At 39.7% G+C, this 16,834-nt stretch overlaps 1 protein-coding gene across 1 annotated transcript; it reads right to left on the bottom strand.

The window, feature by feature from the left end:
• Positions 1–500: 500 nt before the first annotated feature.
• LOC129644796 (olfactory receptor 5H2-like) lies at positions 501–1,466 on the bottom strand. Its single transcript, XM_055570249.1, has one exon. The coding sequence runs from the start codon at positions 1,428–1,430 to the stop codon at positions 501–503; it is 930 nt and encodes a 309-aa protein (XP_055426224.1). The 5' UTR covers positions 1,431–1,466.
• Positions 1,467–16,834: the final 15,368 nt, after the last annotated feature.

Here is a 16,834-nt window from a genome sequence, read left to right as displayed (position 1 = left end):
GATCCACACCACATCTGCTGTGTCTCCTGCATTGGCAGGCATATTCTTTTACCACTGTGTCGCCTGGGAAACCCATATTTTAGTGCTTAATACATGTTTAATAAATCTACTTTAAAAACCACAATGAGGAATATAGAAGCTTGTAAAGTTTTTTTTTCATTTTAATTTATTTGGCTGTGCCATGCAGCTTGTAGTATCTTAGTTTCCAGACCAGAGATCAAACCCAGGCCATCAGCAGTGATGGTGTGTAGTCCTAAGCACTGGATAGCCAGGGACTTTCCCATTTTAAATTCTTCTTTATTTATTTTAACATGATATGAACATTTGATTAAAATTCCCTGTCTCTTTTAATAGGATATATAAATATCTTAAAGAATTTATTGAGTACTGAAATCTTGTCATTAAAATAATAGGGTAGTTATGAATGCAAACAAAATTGAGCTCTAATCTACATAGTTTTGTGTTGTTTTCAAGTAAGAAAGCACATATTAGTATTAGATCTAAATATTTCTCTTTAACATTATTGTCAGTGAATTTATGACTTTCTTATTTCTCAGGCTGTAGATAATTGGATTTAAGAAAGGAATTATGACAGTGTAAAATACAGAGTCCATCATATCTTGATCATCTGCTTGTGTGGATCCAGGGCGCACATACATGAAAAGAAGAGTCCCATAGTATAAGGAGACAGATAGGAGGTGGGCACCACAGGTGGAGAATGCTTTCCTTATGCCTTGTGCAGACTTCTTCCTTAAAATTGTAAAGAGAACTAGTGTATAAGAGACCAGAATAATAAGGATGGTGAACACTTGAATTGAACCAGAGAAAATAAATATCACCAGAACATTAATAGAAGGATCAGTACAAGAAATTTTAAACAACGGCATGATGTCACAATAAAATTGATGTATTATGTTAGAATTACAAAAGGTTAATCTGAATAAAAAACAGGTGTGAAGTAAGGCGTGAAGAAGGCCACCTGTAAGTGATGAAATTAACATTCGCATGCATAGTCTGTTAGTCATAATCGCTGGATAAAGTAATGGATTGCATATGGCTACATAACGATCATATGACATTGTTGCCAGCAGAAAACATTCTGTGGTTGCACTGACTCCAAAGGAAAAGAATTGCACTATGCATTCAGAGAGAGATATCCTCTTATTCTTGGTAAAGATGTTGACCAGCATCTTGGGGACCACTGTGGAGGATAACCAAGTATCCACACAGGCTAAACTCCCAAGGAATAAGTACATGGGGGTGTGAAGGTGAGGGTCATTCCAGATGACAGCAATCAAACCCAGGTTCCCCATGATAGTGAAGATATATATAAACAAGAAGAGCACGAACAGAGGGATTTGCCATTCTGGTTGATATGTAAGTCCTGTGAGAACAAACTCTGTCAGCTCTGTTGCATTTTTTCTTTCCATATCCTTAATAGAAGGCCTCTGAAATCAAATATAGTGAATGTAAAAAGGACAGTCATCAATCATTTAAGAAAGAAAATTTGGTGAAAATAATTGAAATAAAACCATACACTAGCCTGAATGCCCTTTATTTTATTTACTCTTCTAAAATACATAAAAAGTATTTAGAAAATTATTAGATTAGAAAAATGCAACTATTTTATTTCAAAGTATGTACAATAATTAACAGGTATAGAAGAGAAGACATTAAGACATTATGCATCAAAAGTAAAGATGTGGGGCTTCCCTTGTGATCCAGGTGTTAAGAATGTGCCTTGCAATGCAGGGGACATGGGTTTGATCCTTGGTCCAGGAAGATCCCACATGCCATGGGGCAACTCAGCCCATTCGTCACAACTACTGAGCCCTTGTGCCACAGCTACTGAAGTCCATGGGCCCTAGAGCCTGTGCTCTGGAACAAGAAAAGCCAGCGCCATGAGAAGCCTGCTCACCACAGTGAAAAGTAGCCCCCGTTCACCACAACTAGATAAAACCTGCATATAGCAATGAAGACCCAGTGCAGCCAAAAAAAAAAAAAAAAGTAAAGATGTTAGAAGGCCCTGGATTATAAAATGAATTGAATGCCATGTGAAAGATCTTAAATTTTATTCTTCAAGGAATAGACAGACATTGAAAATTTTTGAGACATGGAGTGTCTTCACCGTTTTTTGTTTTTTTGTTTTTTTTTTTTTTTAATAAGTACTTGACTGCAGAAAATAGGCTGCAGGCTGAAGACCCTGGTGTCATAAATATTGATCAGTAAACTGGAACTTTTATGAAGGGATTTCCATACCATATTATGTAACAGAATTCTCTGGGGGAGTTTTGGTACAGAATACAGATTCTGAGGTATTACTGTAGAAATTGATTCAGTAGGTCATAGATTACGCCTAGTAATATGTATTTTATAAATGTTCCCCAAGTGATTAAAACGTTTGTGAAGTTTTTATTCCATGTGTGATATGACATTGAAAATTTTGAAGAAGGCAGACAAATCAAAATAAATCAGAAGGTAAAGTCACCATTAGATGTGAAGAGTTATAAATAAAGGTAAAACAGTCAGTTGGTGTCTGGTTAGATGATCATCAAAAATTAAGATTGAAAACTCAGATACAGTGGCCAATTTTTGCTAAGAACATCCTCTGAACATTGAAATGACATAAACCTAGCAGTATGATTCTCCAAGAGCTTAATAGAAATAATGACTTGGGAATCATTGAGGTGGCAGAAAACATACTTTGTATGACTTATCTAGTGGACAGCATTCATAAGGTAAAAATAATTAAATGTGAGGCAGTTAAATTAAAATGGATTTTGCTACGTCATCTGATCCTCTTTTCTGCCACATGATTCTTGATGGTAGACAAAAACTGTCATTCACTTTAGAAGCCAAAATTCTGAAAACTGACTTTCTCTGTGAATTTAGAGTGAGGGAACTAGATATAGGGTTAGCCGTTCAAACTTACCACACAACTGCACTCATTTCATATGCTAGCAAAGTAATGGTCAAAATTCTCCAAACTAGGCTTCAACAATACCTGAACCGAGAACTTCCAGATATTCAAGCTTGAAAAAGGCAGAGATCAAATTGCCAACATCCATTGGGTCATAAAAAGGAAGAGACTTCCAGAAAAACATCTACTTCTGCTTCATTGACTACACTAAAGCCTTTGACTGTGTAGATCACAATAAACTGTGGAATATTCAAAAAAGATGGAAATACCAGACCACCTTACCTGCCTCCTAGGAAACCTGTATGCAGGTCAAGAAGCAACAGTTAGAACCGGTCATGGAACAACAGACTGGTTCCAAATTGGGAAAGGAGTATGTCAAGGCTCTGTCAAGTATGTACTCTGTCAGGTATGTACTCTGTCAAGAGTATGTCAATTATGTCTCCCTATAATGTGAAATGCCGGGCTGGATGAAACACAAGCTGGAATTAAGATTGCTGGGAGAAATATCAGTAACCTCAGATAGCATCACCCTTATGGCAGAAAGTGAAGAGGAACTAAGGAGCCTCTTGATGAGGTTGAAAGAGGAGAAAGGAAAAAGCTGTTTTAAAACTTGATATTCAAAAAACGAAGATCATGGCATCTGGTCCATCACTTCATGGCAAATAGGAAAACAGTGGAAACAGTGGCTGACTTTATTTTCTTGGGCTCCAAAATCACTACAAATAGTGACTGCAGCCATGAAGTTGAAAGAAGCTTGCTCCTTGGAAGAAAAGCTAGGACAAACCTAGACAGCATATTAAAAAGCAGAGACATTACTTTGCCAACAAAGGTCGGTCTAGTCAAAGCTATGGTTTTTTTTTTTTTTTTTTTTTTTTTTTTTTTTTTTTATTTTTATTTTTTTTTTTTTTTTAATTTTATTTTATTTTTAAACTTTACATAACTGTATTAGATTTGCCAAATATCAAAATGAATCCGTTTTTCCTGTAGTCATGTATGGATGTGAGAGCTGGACTATAAAGAAAGCTGAGCGCTGAAGAATTGATGCTTTTGAACTGTGGTGTTGGGGAAGACTCTTGAGAGTCCCTTGGACTGCAAGGAGATCCAACCTGTCAATCCTAAAGGAAATCAGTTCTGACTATTCATTGGAAGAACTGATGCTGGAGCTGAAGCTCCAATATTTTGGCCACCTGATGTAAAGGGCTGACTCATTAGAAAAGACCCTGATGCTGGGAACTACTGAAGGAAGGAGGAGAAGGGGATGACAGAGGATGAAATGGTTGGATGGCATCACTGACACAATGTACATGTGTTTGAGCAAGCTCTGGGAGTTGGTGATGGACAGGGAAGCCTGGCGTGCTGCAATTCATGGGGTTGCAAAGAGTCAGTCGGACATGACTGAGTGAACTGAACTGACTGAACTCAAACCTACCTACACTAAATTTGTGATATGAAAAGGTGAGAAAGAGGTCAAATGCGAACAAGAGATTTTTGGTTGCAAATCAGCCAAGTACACAGTATCACAACAAAATTCATCCTGTTTCCACAACTGTGGCATTGTCACTGTGAGATATCTTGCAACCAGGAATACCGGCTCATACAAAAAGGAAAGACCAGAAAAGGCTACTGAGCAGAATGATCAGAGAAGCAGGAGAGAACGGAAAGCTAAGTGTTGGGAACTTGAAGAGAGGAAAATACTCAAGAAGAACAAAGAACAGTGCCTAAGTCAGATAAATTATCTGGCTGGATAAGGAGTGAACAGAGATCACTGAATGTCAGGATTAAGAGACTTTTGGTGGCTTTAGTAGTCCCCTGATGGCTCAGTGGCTTTAGTGAGAGCAGTTTCCATTTGTGAGAGAGTCGAGGCCAGAAATGGAAGGAAAGCAAGTGGCACAGTAGTGAGGAAAATGAAAGAGAGGATCTGAGATGTGGGCAACAGATGTGTATTTCTTGTCTCGTGGAACAACATCATGAAAGTTTTCAAAAGAGAGAGAGGAAGCAGTGAAAGGAGTAAGGATAAAGCAGTAGAATGGGAAATTTGGACGGGGAAGGGACAGTGGAAAGGAAACAGGAAGCAGAAAGAGAAGAAGGGAAGGAACATCAATGTTAAGTGTAGGAAAGACAAGGCAATGAAGAGGGAGAGAGGAAGTATCAGAGGAAGGCTCAGATGAAATAAAGGGAAAAGCTAGAAGTAGGACTTAAATATTGTCCTAAGTCTGATTTTTATTAGAAGTTGTCAGCACTGAGAATCTTTTCTTTTTCTTTTATTCAAAATTCCAAGTTTATTTTTCTATGGAATTTGTGTATGGAATAGGAAATTTCATTTTAATTTTACCTTATAAATTTGTATTGTTAGTAAATATACCATCACTGCCTAGTATCATTGCTATTACTGTGCTTAGAGCTGACTTTCCCTAGAATTTCTGATGGATTTACTTATCAGTTTTTGCTTTTCTACCAGTTTGATAGCAAAAATAGAGTCAAAGACTGGAATTTCATACAGGCAATATAAATAACCAGTCCCGATAATTGCAGTTATTAAATGTACTCTTATTTGGACTGGTCTTTCTTCTATGCAGGACTTCTCTGGTGGCTCAGACGGTAAAGTGTCTGCCTACAATGCGGGAGACCTGGGTTTGATTGCTGAGTCGGGAAGATCTCCTGTAGTAGGAAATGGCAACCCATGCCAGTATTCTTGCCTGGAGAATCCCATGGACAGAGGAACCTGGTAGGCTACATACAGTCCAAGGGGTCTCAAAGGGTCGGACACGACTGAACGACCTTGCTTCACTTTTCTTCTATGCAGTCCTAAAACTAAATAATCAAAATGTTCAGCTCAATGTGTAGGTAATTATTAAGTCATAAAGCTGAAAAGAGCACTAGAGGAACATTTTTTGCATTTTTCTATATACATGCTTTTTTCAGCAAAACTATTGTCAGAAGTAGGTTACAAAATAGAGGTTACTATTTAAGTGACTTAAATGCAGAGAGTCTGCTTAATTAAATGAAATAAGTGTTTTGAATACAATTATCAAAAAAGTTTCTTTTACAAGAAACATTCTGACTTAAATTCCTAAACTGCCTTTTATTGTTTAACAGTCTTGTAACCAAAACTTAAGCTATGGAATCATTCCAATTATTTTAACCAGATAATTTTATATTATTAAAGAATACAGTGTTGTCTTAGAGCTATTTTGCTTATCCAGATTTTACTCACAATAATAAAATATGCAGATTATTCACTGTTATCTATTTTCAACTGGATATTTTGATATCTTATAAACCAAATCAAAATTATTACAAATTTAATAATATTTCAACCTTCTATAAAAAATAATGAATATTATAGAAATCATTCTCTCTCACCAATATCTGTTAAGCAATTGTGGAAATCCCTTTAGCATTCAGCTTTCTGAAGTATTAATAGAAAATAGAACTCAGGCACTGCGATTGCAATAACACGGGCAGCATCATTTTGCACACTGATTCATTTTGAGAGCTTCATTTTCCAGGCCCAGGAAAATGTTGTTTATATGAACTTGTTTTGAACAGAATTGTCAACCATTGCGTAACTGTATGCTTTTGCCAAAAGAGGAAGGAATGATGAACTAAAATTCCCCTGATAGTGCCCAAGTATTCCCTTTAGGACAAACTTAAGCTTTTCCACTGGGCATTATGTACTTGGACATTTATGAGGAATCCAGGCTGTTCCACAGGGCATTGCAGTCTCTGAAATCATAAACATTAAGTTATGTTTACATAACACAGAACACATTTCTGACATGTTTATGCAAACTCCAGTTTATCTGTGAATTTTGATATTCTTTCAGTATGGTCTTAATTAACTACACATGATTTTAATGACGTCAAAGTTCTAGAATCTCTTCAGAAGCCAACTACAAGAAAATTCTCCTCATGGAAATTGTAACTCACATCCAGACCCACACCTAACCCCCCCCCCCACTTTACAGTGAAAACTGATGAGAAATCTTCCTAGGAAGAGCAAAGGAAAAGCAAAAGCAAAGACCACAGTGGTAGGTAGCCAAGATCAGTGCTCCTCAAACTTCAATTCCTATGAATCTCCTGGTGATCTTCTTAGAATGCAGATTCTGTTTTGGTAGGTCAGAGGTGGTTCCTGAGGGGCACCATTTCTCGCAGGGTGCTGTATCTGGATATTTGCGATCCTCAGAGACTTCCTTCATTTGCACGCCTAGCTTCTCAGAGAGTTGGATCATTACAGAAACAATACAGAAACAAAGAAAAATGGCAAATGGAGCGTGTGTGCAAAGAGAGAGGCAAAGTGGAGACAAAGTAGACAAAAGAGGCCAGTGTGAGTGATCACAGAGTATCTAGAGGCTGGTTGGGTAACTTTGTTCTTTACCCAACTTAAAGGATAACTACTAAGGGATTTTGACTATTACGGTCATATGTTCAGATTTGCCTTTAAATATTTACAGAGAAGTTGCCATTAAACATTTATTGAGAAAAATAATGACATTATTTATATCAAAATGGGAGAGAGAAAAAGCTGGCTTAAAACTCAACATTCATAAAACAAAGATCATGAAATCTGGTCCCATCTTTTCATGGCAAATAGAAGGGGGAAAAGTGGAAACAGTTGCAGATTTTATTTTCTTGGGCTCCAAAATCACTGTTGATGGTGACTGCAGCCATGAAATTAAAAGACATTTGCTCCTTGAAAGGAAAGCTATGACAGACCTGCTAAGTCACTTCAGTCATGTCCGACTCTGTGTGACCCCAAAGATGGCAGCCCACCAGGCTACGCTATCCCTGGGATTCTCCAGGCAAGAACACTGGAGTGGGTTGCCATTTCCTTCTCTAATGCGTGAAAGTGAAAAGTGAAAGTGAAGTCACTGAGTCGTGTCCAACTCTTAGCGACCCCATGGACTACAGCCTACTAGGCTCCTCCGTCCATGGGATTTTCCAGGCAAGAGTACTGGAGTGGGTTGCCATTGCCTTCTCCAATGACAAACCTAGACAGCGTATTAAAAAGCAGAGACATTGCTTTGCCGACAAAGGTCCATATAGTCAAGCTATGGTTTTTCCAGTAGTCATGTACAGATGTGAGAGCCAAGCCATAGAGAAGACTGAGTGCCCCAAAACTGATGCTTTTGAACTGTGGTGTTGGAGAAGACTCTTGAGAGTCCCTTGGGCAGCAAGTAGATCAAACCAGTCAATCCTAAAGGAAATCAACCCTGAATATTCATTGGAAGGACTGATGCTGAAGCTGAAGCTCCAATACTTTGGCTACCTGAAAAGCCTTGGATGTTGGAAAGACTGAAGACAAAAGGAGAAGAGAATTAGAGGATGAAATGGTTGGATGGCATCATCAACTTGATAGACATGAGTTTGAGCAAATTCTGGGAGATAGTGAAGGACAGGGAAACTTGATGTGCTACAGTCCATGGGATTGCAAATAGTTGGACACTACTAACCTACTGAACAACAACAAAGAAGTGTCTTGGCATTGGTGCATGATGAGTAAAAGATTTTAAGGGTCCAGACTCCTTGACGGGGGAATGTTACAGCATACAGGTAGCTAGGGAAGAGCAGCAAAATGGGGGCAGGAACCAGGAAATCACGCATCTTGTAAGCAGCAGGAGTCCATTGGCAAAGAAAAGCAGAAACCTCCAAACTGACAGAAAATTGGGTGATAAGGGTCTGAGTAGCAGATGAAGAAAGGTGAGGAAAGGTGAGAATCTCTTGTAACCAAATGTAACCTTTTGTTCACTGTGCTCTCATAAACACAAAAAGATTAGCCTTACAATAAGAAGCCTCTATGGATTTCTTGAGAGTCCCTTGGACTGCAAGGAGATCCAACCAGTCCATTCTAAAGGAGATCAGCCCTGGGTGTTCTTTGGAAGGAATGATGCTAAAGCTGAAACTCTAGTACTTTGGCCACCTCATATGAAGAGTTGACACACTGGAAAAGACTCTGATGATGGGAGGGATTGGGGGCAGGAGGAAAAGGGGACAACAGAGGATGAGATGGCTGGATGGCATCACCCACTTGATGGACGTGAGTTTGAGTGAACTCTGGGAGATGGTGATGGACAGGGAGGCCTGGCATGCTGCGATTCATGGGGTTGCAAAGAGTCGGACACGACTGAGCGACTAAACTGAACTGAACTGATGGATTTCAGAGGCAATATTATCCTTATCTGGGTGTATTCCTCCAGCCCATTTACCAAGTGACAGGAAGGGCTACTAGTTTTTAGTGAAGCCCAGGAGAGAAGGGACTTCCCTGGTGGCTCAGACAGTAAAGCATTCACTTACAGTGTGAAAGACCCGGGTCAGGAAGATCTCCTGGAGAAGGAAATGGTGACCCACTCCAGTATTCTTGCCTGGAAAATCCCATGGATGGAGGAGCCTGGTAGGCTAAAGTCCATGGGGTCACAGAGTCTGACATGACTGAACGACTTCACTTCTCTTCAGGAGAGGAGGCTTTCCAACATATCAAGGCTAACATAAAAGCTGCTGTGCTCATGGGCCATATCCAGCACAAGCACTGGTGTTGGAAGTGGCAGTGGAAGAGCTCAGCACCTTTAACAGACTTCTAGAAGTGGATCGTAGTGCATGCCCTTAGAATTCTGAGCAAAGCACTGCCATCCTCTACATAACTACTCTAATTTAGAGAAACAACCATTGGCCTGCTAGTGAGCCTTCGTAGAAAAAGAATGTTTAACCATGGCCACCAATTTTCCATGATACCAGAGCTGCCCTTGCTAAGCTGAATAGTATCCCTGTCACTCTCCATGCAGTTAGGTATGCACAGAAGCATTTCTTCATATAATGAAATTAGTGTATATAAACTTGATCAAGCAGAAACAAGCCCTAAGAGCACAAGTAAGTTACTAAAGCAGTGGTCCAAACTCTATTTGCCTTCACTCCTGCTGCAGTGGCTTCTGTCTCCCAGCCTGGGCCTGTGTCCTTATGATTAGCTGACTGAGAAGACTGAGGGCTGATTTACAGATGGTTCTGAATGGTATGCAGGCACAGTCATAAAGTGGACAGCTGCTGCACTACAGCTCCTCTCTGTGACATTACAGTGGACAGTGGTGAAGGAAGAACTACCAGTGAGCAGGTCTTTGACCATTGCACCTAATTGTACACTTTCTTTGGGAGGAGAAATGGACAGTTGTGTGATTATGTGTGATTCATTTATTGTGGCCAGTGATTTGGTGGAATATTCATAGACTTTGAAGGAATATGATGAAATCAATGACAAAGAGATCTGTAGAAGAGTTATGTTAATAGATCTCTCTGAATGGGCAAAAAACATGAAGGTATTTGTGTCCCATGCAAATGTTCACCAAGAAAAGTGATCTCAGCAGAATAGGATATTATCATTAAGGGATTAAGATGATGATGGTAAAGAATCCACCTGCAGTGCAGGAGACCCAGGTTCTGTCTCTGTGTCAGGAAGCTCCCATGGATAAGGCAACGGAGACCCACTCCAATTTTCTTGCCTGGAGAATCCCATGGAGAGAGGAACCTGGTGGGCTATAGTCCATGAGGTTGCAAAGAGTCGGACACGACTGAGCAATTAAACACACAATGTATAGACACTAGTCAGTCTTTCTCAAGCACCTCTGTCACCACTCAGTGGGCTCCCAAATTAAGTGGCCAAGGTGGTAGGGATAGAGGTTATTGATAGGCTCAACAACATTTACTTCCCCTTCCTAAGTCCGGCTTGATTTTACCACTGCTGGGTACCCAGTCAGTCAGCAGTCAAGCCCAACATTAAGCCCTTGATGTGGCACCACCATTTATTAGCATGATCAGCTGTGTATCTGGTGGCAGCCTGGTTACATCTGAAGTGGGAGTCCTTTGTTCTTATTGGAATATATACTTACTCTAGATATGTCTAGATTTATTGACTTCCCTGCAGTCAATGCTTCTGCCAATGTTATCATCCTTGGTCTTATAGAATTCCTTATCCTCTGTCGTTGTTGTTCAGTCACTCAATCATGTCCAACTCTTTGCAACCCCATGGAATGCAGCACGCCAGGCTCCCCTGTTTCTCACTGTCTCCCAGAGTTTTCTCAAACTCATGTCCATTGAGTCAGTGATGCTATCCAACCATCTCATGCTCTGTCACCCCTTCTTCTCCTGCCTTCATCTTTCCCAGCATCAGAGCCCAATGAGGGGGCTCTTCATATCAGGTGGCCAAAATATTGGAGCTTCAGCTTCAGCATCAGTTCCTCCAATGCATATTCAGGATTTATTTCCTTTAGAATTGACTGGTTTGATCTCCTTGCTGTCCAAGGGGCTCTCAAGAGTCTTTGCCAACACCACAGTTCAAAAGTAGCAATTCTTTGGCACTTAGCCTTCTTTATGGTCCAGATTTCTCATCCATATGTGACTGCTGGGAAAACCATACCTTTGACTATATGGACCTTTGTTGGCCAAGTGATATCTTTGCTTTTTAATATGCTATCTAGGTTTGTCATAGCTTTTCTTCCAAGGAGTAGTATCTTTTAAATTCATGGCTGTAGTGACCATCCTCAATGATTTTGGAGCCCAGGAAAATACAGTCTGTCACTGTTTCCACTTTTACCCCATCTATTTGCCTGAAGTGTTGAGCCTGAATGCCATGATCTTAGTTTCTTGAATGTTGAGTTTTAGGCCAGCTTTTACACAGTCCTCTTTCACCCTCATTATGAGGCTCTTTAGTTCCTTTCTGATTTCTGCCATTAGAGTGCCATTAGATATCTTCAGCATATCTGAAGTGGTTAATATTTCACCTGGCAGTCTTGATTCCAGCTTGTGAGTCATCCAGCTCATGAATAGTGTAATCATGATATACTGTGCATATAAGTTAAATAAGCAGGGTGACAATATACAGCTTTCATGTACTCCTTCCCCAATTTTGAACCTGTTTGTTGTTCCATGACTGGTTCTAACTGTTGCTTCTTGACATGCATACAGGTTTCTCAGAAGGAAGGTAAAGTAGTCAGGTATTCCCATCTCTTTAAGAAGTTTCCACAGTTTGTTGTGATCCACACAATCAAAGACTTTAGTGTAGTCAATGAAGCAGAAGTAGATATTTTTGGAATTCCCTTGCTTTTTCTATGATTCAGTGGATGTTGGCAATTTGAGCTCTGGTTCCTCTGCCTTTCCTAAATCCAGCTTGTACATAGGGAATTTCTTGGTTCACATACTGTTGAAGACTAGCTTGAAGGATTTTGAGCATTAGCTTGCTAGCATGTGAAACGAGGGCAGTTGTATGGTAGTTGAACATTCTTTGACATTGGCTTTCTTTGAAATTAGAATGAAAGCTGACCTTTTCCAATCCTGTGGCCACTGCTGAGTTTTCCAAATTTGCTGACATATTGAGTGCAACTCTTTAACAGCATCATCTTTTAGAATTTGAAATAGCTCAGCTAGAGTTCCATCACCTCCACTAGCTTTGTTCATAGTAATGCTTTCTAAGGCCCACCTGACTTCACGCTCCAGGATGTCTGGCTCTAGGTGAATAACCACATCATTGTGTTTATCAGGGCCATTGACACCTTTTTTGTATATTTCTTGTGTGTATTCTTGCTCAGACGGTGAAGAATCTGCCTGCAGTGTTGGAACATGTATTTGATCCCTGGGTCAGGAAGATCCCCTGGAGAAAGGAATAGGTACCTACTCCGGTATTCTTTCCTGGAGAATTCCATGGACAGAGGAACCTGCCATGCTACTGTCCATGGGGTTGCAAAGAATCAGACATGACTGGGAAACTAACAATTTCACTTATCCACTGTCATGGTAGTCTTTTCTTATAATTTTATTTATTTATTCATTTATTTTATTTTAGGCTGTACTGGGTCTTCGTTGCTGTGCAGGCTTTTCTCTAGTTGTGGACAGCAGGGTCTACTCTCGTGTTGTGGTGTGCGGACTTCTCATTGTGGTGGTTTCTCTTGTTCCAGAGCATGGGTTCTTGGGTGTGTAGGCTTCAGTTGTGGTACATGGGCTTAGTTGCTTCAAAGCACATGAGATCTTCCTAGACCAGGGATCAAACCCATGTCTCCTGCATTGGCAGATGGATTCTTCACCACTGAGCCACCAGGGAAGCTCTGTCACAGTATTCTTAACAGCACTGATTCTGGTCAAGGAATTCACTTCAGAGCAAAAATAAGTGTGGCAGTGTGCCCATGCTTGTGGAAATCACTGGTCTTACCCTACTCCCCATCATTCTGAAACATATAGTTTGATAGAATGGCGAATCTCTGAACCAACCACCAGTATATGATACTGTTTCACCCATAGCAGATTAATGGGTCTAGGAATCAAGGAGCCAAAATGGGAGTGGCACCAGTCACTATTAACTCTAAGAACCCCTACAGAATATTCATTTCTTGTTTCTGTGTTTTTCTGTCCTTCTGGCCTTAGACTCTGTCTTACACAGGGAGGAATGTTTCTACCGGGACACAAAACTGTGATTCCACTGAGCTGAAAGTAGATTGGCACTCAGTACCTTTGGGTCTGCATTCCTCTGAATCAGCAGACAAAAAAGAAATTCTGTGGTGGCCGAGGTGATTGGTGGCAACTACCAGGATGCAGTTAGATTATTCTACAAAGGGAGTAAGGAAGAGTGTCTGGAGTAGTGAAGATTCTCTAGTCTCTTAGTGTTTTCATTCCCATAATTAAGGTCATTGAAAAACTTCAACAAACAAGTCAGACAGTAGTTCTAATGGCTCAGACTCTTCAGGAATGAAAGCTTGGTTTACCTTACCAGGTGAAGAACAGTGTTCACCTGAGAGCCTTCCTGAAGCCAATAGGAATATAGAATATGTAGAGAAATAATTCAGTTAAAATATCAGCTACAAAATAAATATCAGTTACAATCATGTGAGCTGTTACAGATATGAGAACTGTAATTGCCAAGAGATTTCCTTCTTAGTGTGATGTGGATACATTTGTGTATGTGTAGAGCAAATGTCTTAGTTTTCTTTCCAGTCTTCTTTCCTTGGCATGTGCATAGGATATCCTGACTGTATAATATAGAGGTTGAGGGTTGTTCATTTGCCATTATAGTATTTAAGTTACCATATATCATGGAGAGAAATAAATCTCAAAGAATTTACCTACTTTTCTGGGGAATGAGATAGTACCTTTTCCATTATCCACAAACGGGTGTGTTCTGTTAGGTGTAATATAACTTTATTCTTTTTATATGTGGAGATAACATATGTCTTTAGGATATATGTATGGGTGCCATGGTGATTATGGATAGATTTTAAGGTTAGTTTTATCTGCCAACTTGGCTGGGATGTGGGCTGTCCATTTATCTGATTAAACATTATTTTGGAGTGAGTCTGTGAGACTGTTTCCAGAAGTGATTAGTATGGAAGTGGTAGCCTGAGTGAAGCACATGATCCTCCCAATGTACCTGGCATCATCCAGTCTGCTGGGGGTCTGAAGGTAACAGCAAGGCAGAGGAAGGTTGAATTCAGTTTCTACTTGCCTGGTTGAGGCTGATCTTTAGGTGCTCTAGGTGATCCTGATTCTCAAGACTTTGTACTCAGACAGGAATCTATAGCAGTGGCCCTCCTGTCTCAGGCCTTCTTTCGAATTACAACACTTGCTGTCCTCAGTCTCCAGCAGTGTTCCAGGCAACTTGCTGAATTTAGTAAAATGGTATCATGCTAAACACCTAAATAACTGTTAAACAATACAGATTGATTTTCAAAGCATCTTTTTAAAGGAATCATATTCTCTAAATATAGAATATATATTCTTTATATGTGAAATGTTTTCTGAAATCTGGATTTTTCAAAAGTGTATATTTTACCTCTTTCCTAATGTGTCACTCTGATGAAAAATAATGTACTAAATTAATAAATCTGTAACAGAAGGTGAGTGGAATCACATCATTTGACTAGATATTTTGATAATTTCTGGAAGGCATAAAGTAGTTTGAATTGTACTGAAGGTCAGAACAGAGCAGAGGAGTCTGTAGACCAAACATTTGTAGGAGAAGGCTACAAGGAGGTCTGAGTTTCTTGGAAGCCTGCAACTGTCTGTTCTGTACTCACCAAGCTAAATTAAGACTTGATAGGTTAAACAGCCCACTCATATACTGATAACTTGACATCAGACTTCTCATTCAAAGAAAAATCCATTAGGAAATGTCCTTAATGGCAGTAGAAGAAAATGCATACATGTAGCCTGCACTTTCAGTTAGTCTTTGGGTCACTGCAGTGTATGAAAAAGCAAAAATCCACATAATTGACGGGAAACCATCTGAACAATGGAAACATTGTATACCAATAATAATCAACAAACTACAGACATATACACTTAAAATGAATCTTTAGGGAGAAGATTAAAAGCAACTTGAAAGTGATCAATCCACTCCATTTTCCTAGAACAGAGAATGCTTCAGAGAAATTAAAATAAGACTAATGAACTGGTCTAATCTTGTGACCTGCACAAGACTCCAGGAATATAGAGTAATGTATTTTTAAAAAATACTTGTAGCTGGAAACCATTCTATGGTCACCAGTAAAACTCTTTCTCCAGCCACACTTGTCATCACCAGATAGGCTCATGAAAAAGGCAAAATGATGACAAGAACAAAGGTTACACGTGAGCCCTACATCATTAACTTCCACTTAACATGGACAGCTTGCCTAAGGTCATGTCAGAGTGCTCCATTTGCCAGTACAGAGTCCAGCATTGAGTCCCCAATATTTCACCATTAACGGGGATGGTTAGCCAGCTACATGGTGATAGGTTGATTACTTTGATGGTTTTCCATCAAGAAAGAAAGGGTTGATGTTTTGTTCTTACTAGAATAGATACTTACTCTAGATACAGATTTGCCTCCCCTACAGGCAGTGCTTCTGCTGAAACAACCATCTGTGGACTTACAGGATTCCTTATCCACTGTCATTGTACATTTCATTCCACAATGTCATTCCACATTTCATTGCCTCTGATCAAGGAATTTACCTCATAGCAAATGAAATGTCATAATGGCCCCATTATTATTAAATTCACTTGTCTTATCCTGTTCCCTAAAATTCTGAAGCAGCTAATTTGAGTGAAAGATACAATGGACTTTTAGAACTAAGTTACAAAATTTCCTGTATGATAATACCAGAAAGTTCAAAGCTCAGAAGGATGTATATTTTTTGAATCTACATCCAATACATAGTACTGTTTCTCAGATAGGATTTGCTCTGCTTCATGGATCACAGCCTTGCCGTGGCAAAGAGACTATGGAAACTCAATGAAGCTATGAGCCATGCCTTGCAGGGCTACCCAGGATGGACGGATTATAGCAGAGAGTTCTCACAAAACATTGTTCACTGGAGGAGAGACTGGCAAACCACTCCAGATTTCTTGCTACAAGAACCCCATGAACAGTATGAAAAGGAAAAATGATATGATATTTTTGGGGGTGACAAAGATGACACTCTCCCCAAGCTCAGAAGGTGTTCAATATGCTACTGGGGAAGAGTGGAGGGCAATTACCAATAGCTCCAGAAAGAATGAAGAGGCTGGATCAAAGCAGAAATGACACTCAGTTGTGTCCAGTGTCTGGTGGTGAAAGTAAAGTCCGATGCTATAAAGAACAGTATTGCATAGGAACCTGGAATATTAGGTCCATGAATCCAAGTAAATTGGATGTGGTCAAATAGGAGATGGCAAGAGTTAACATCAACATCTTAGGAATCAGTGAACTAAAATGGAAGAGACTGGGCAAATTTAATTAAGCTTATATCTACTACTGTGGGCAAAAAACCCTTAGAAGAAAGGGAGGAGCCCTCATAGTCAACAAAAGAGTCTAAAATGCAGTACTTGGCAATCAATCCCAAAGAAGGAATGTCAAAGAATGTTAAAATTATCATACAATTGCATTCATTTCACATGTTAGCAAGGTTATGCTCAATATCCTTC

Source organism: Bubalus kerabau, chromosome 2 (genome assembly GCF_029407905.1).
Source record: "Bubalus kerabau isolate K-KA32 ecotype Philippines breed swamp buffalo chromosome 2, PCC_UOA_SB_1v2, whole genome shotgun sequence".
NCBI classification, from domain to species: domain Eukaryota; kingdom Metazoa; phylum Chordata; class Mammalia; order Artiodactyla; family Bovidae; genus Bubalus; species Bubalus kerabau.
This window is presented reverse-complemented; position numbering and strand designations above follow the sequence as displayed.

What these genes read in the sequence shown, in the direction of transcription:
- LOC129644796 (XM_055570249.1), bottom strand. Translation starts at nt 1,430, where the DNA reads ATGGAAAGAAAAAATGCAACAGAGCTGACAGAGTTTGTTCTCACAGGA.